A 2,567-nucleotide genomic window follows, 5' to 3' on the forward strand; every position below is an offset into this window, starting at 1 on the left:
TTTAGTCCACGAGTCAACTTCTTCCTTCATTTATTCGCTGAAAAATATTTGCACTTTGTTTGACATTACATTACATTTTTCCAGTTCACATTAACAGTAATGACAAAGAACGAAGAGAAAAAAAAAACAATACATTATCACTAGCTACACTTATTATCCTAGCTCACCTGACATTACGTTAAAACTTTACGCCTTCAGACTCGGCCTCCTCCGCCAATGCCACCACGACCACCACCGCCAACGCCGACACCAACACCTTTGCCGCCTCCACTAGATCCACCACCCTTGCCACCGCCTCCACCTCCAACACCACCTCCACCTTTACCTCCTGCTCCACCCCTTCCGCCGGCTCCACCTCCAACACCACCACCATATCCACCTCCCATGCCCCCAGCGCCACCCTTACCACCAGCTCCCCCTCCAATTCCTCCTCCGCCCTTGCCACCTACTCCACCTCTACCACCTTGTCCACCACCAACACCTCCCCCACCTTTACCTCCTTGGCCGCCGCCCTTGCCACCAACTCCTCCACCAATGTTGCCTCCACCTCCTCCATATCCACCACCACCACCACCACCGACGCCCCGACCGCCCTTTCCTCCGGCACCAACTCCTACTCCCCCGCCACCCTTTCCTCCGGCTCCACCTTTGCCGCCGGCTCCACCACCAACCCCTCCTCCATATCCACCACCCTTTCCACCAGATCCACCGCCTACGCCTCCTCCACCTTTACCACCCGCTCCTCCGCCAACGCCGCCTCCACCCTTTCCACCCGCTCCTCCGCCAACGCCTCCACCTTTACCACCAGCTCCTCCGCCAACGCCGCCTCCACCCTTTCCACCTGCTCCTCCGCCAACGCCTCCACCACCCTTTCCACCCGCTCCTCCGCCTACGCCTCCACCACCCTTACCACCCGCTCCTCCGCCTACGCCTCCTCCACCCTTTCCACCCGCTCCTCCGCCTACGCCTCCACCACCCTTACCACCCGCTCCTCCGCCAACGCCGCCTCCACCCTTTCCACCCGCTCCTCCGCCAACGCCTCCACCTTTACCACCACCCTTACCACCAGCTCCTCCGCCAACGCCGCCTCCACCCTTTCCACCTGCTCCTCCGCCAACGCCTCCACCCTTACCACCTGCTCCTCCGCCTACGCCTCCACCACCCTTTCCACCCGCTCCTCCGCCTACGCCTCCACCACCCTTACCACCCGCTCCTCCGCCAACGCCTCCTCCACCCTTACCACCCGCTCCTCCTTTACCTCCAGCGCCACCTCCTGCGCCTCCTCCTCCATAGCCACCGCCCTTGCCTCCGGCTCCACCTCCAACACCTCCTCCACCCTTTCCTCCAGCACCACCTTTACCACCAACTCCACTTCCAATGCCTCCTCCGGCTCCACCGCCCTTTCCTCCGGCTCCACCTTTGCCACCTACTCCACCACTACTTCCTTTACCACCCCCACCTACTCCTCCTCCTCCATAACCACCTTGCCCTCCTCTACCACCTTGTCCTCCTCCGCCAACTCCAACTCCTCCACCTCCTCCAATACCTACGCCAGTCTTGTCATCTAATACTTCTCCATTAACTACAGATAAAAACGAAATCCTTGTTAGTATAAATAATTAAGGGAAAAAATTATTGTGTACACCAATCATAATCGCAAACAATAGATTTTGTCGTAGAGAATCAACTTTTTAATAAGATATAATGCTAACCATATTCGGCTGTTATAGAGTTCTTCCGAGACACGATATCTTCAGCTTCATCTCCTATTAACAGTAATGATCAAAATAGTCAACATTCAATTTTAAAAACAAAAAATAAATAAGATTACAGGATCCATTAAAGCCACACTTAGTGAAATCTTAAAAGTTTATATGTTCTTTTAAACACGTGCTACCGTCAAATTTTATGTTCTAGTTATAGGTACTCCAATAAATGAAAATCTGATCTTTGGGGTCAGTCACATTACCAAGACGAACTAAAGACGTTTCCAACATCTGACTAATGTAAGAATAAACATGTTTACAAACAGTTGAGTCAATAGAATGATAAATTGGTAGAATAAAATAAAGGGTAAAAAGAACTCACTGTTATCTAAGTCATCAAATGCCTCAGTATCAGCAAGAACAGGTGAGAATATAAGAAAAACAGAGGCGAGTAAAATCCCCAACAAAAGATAACTATTAAACTTCATTATCAAAGTGTCAAGCTTGTGACAAAAAAAGAGTTGATTAATCAGTCGAGTATTTTGTGTATATTACTATTTACTACAACTAGTTTTAAATGCCTTAAGGGTTGAGGAATTTATAGGGAAAATTAAGTGAGCAAAAAAAAAAACAAAAAACAAAAATTCTGACAATAAATTAGAATAAGGATGCACCGAATGCAGGAAATTTGACATGCATGAAATTGAGATGTCAAATGCAGTTAGTTCCTAGTTGTTGATGATGGTGTACGTGTCTGAAAAGAGCCATGTGAAGAGGGTAACCATGTATTAAAGGCAGACAGACGTGGTGTTGAGAGTAGATATCAGAGTGTCACTCCTATTGTGGTACATGGAATTCAGA

The 2,567-nt window shown here is 49.6% G+C and overlaps 1 protein-coding gene across 1 annotated transcript; it reads right to left on the reverse strand.

Moving 5' to 3' along the window:
- Positions 1–2,567, reverse strand: LOC141629625 (uncharacterized). Its single transcript, XM_074442601.1, has 3 exons — positions 2,089–2,567; positions 1,713–1,766; positions 1–1,582 (listed from the first exon to the last, which is right to left on the reverse strand). Exons 1-3 carry the CDS (start codon positions 2,192–2,194, stop codon positions 195–197), a joined length of 1,548 nt encoding a protein of 515 aa, XP_074298702.1. The 5' UTR covers positions 2,195–2,567; the 3' UTR covers positions 1–194.

The sequence above is a fragment of the Silene latifolia genome, chromosome 2, assembly GCF_048544455.1.
Source record: "Silene latifolia isolate original U9 population chromosome 2, ASM4854445v1, whole genome shotgun sequence".
Classification (NCBI taxonomy): Eukaryota; Viridiplantae; Streptophyta; class Magnoliopsida; order Caryophyllales; family Caryophyllaceae; genus Silene; species Silene latifolia.

What these genes read in the sequence shown, in the direction of transcription:
- LOC141629625 (XM_074442601.1), bottom strand. Translation starts at nt 2,194, where the DNA reads ATGAAGTTTAATAGTTATCTTTTGTTGGGGATTTTACTCGCCTCTGTT. An exon ending in ATTTGATGACTTAGATAACA is followed by an intron (nt 1,767 to 2,088) that starts GTGAGTTCTTTT and finishes TACTGTTAATAG; the next exon opens with GAGATGAAGCTGAAGATATC. An exon ending in CTCTATAACAGCCGAATATG is followed by an intron (nt 1,583 to 1,712) that starts GTTAGCATTATA and finishes TTTTATCTGTAG; the next exon opens with TTAATGGAGAAGTATTAGAT.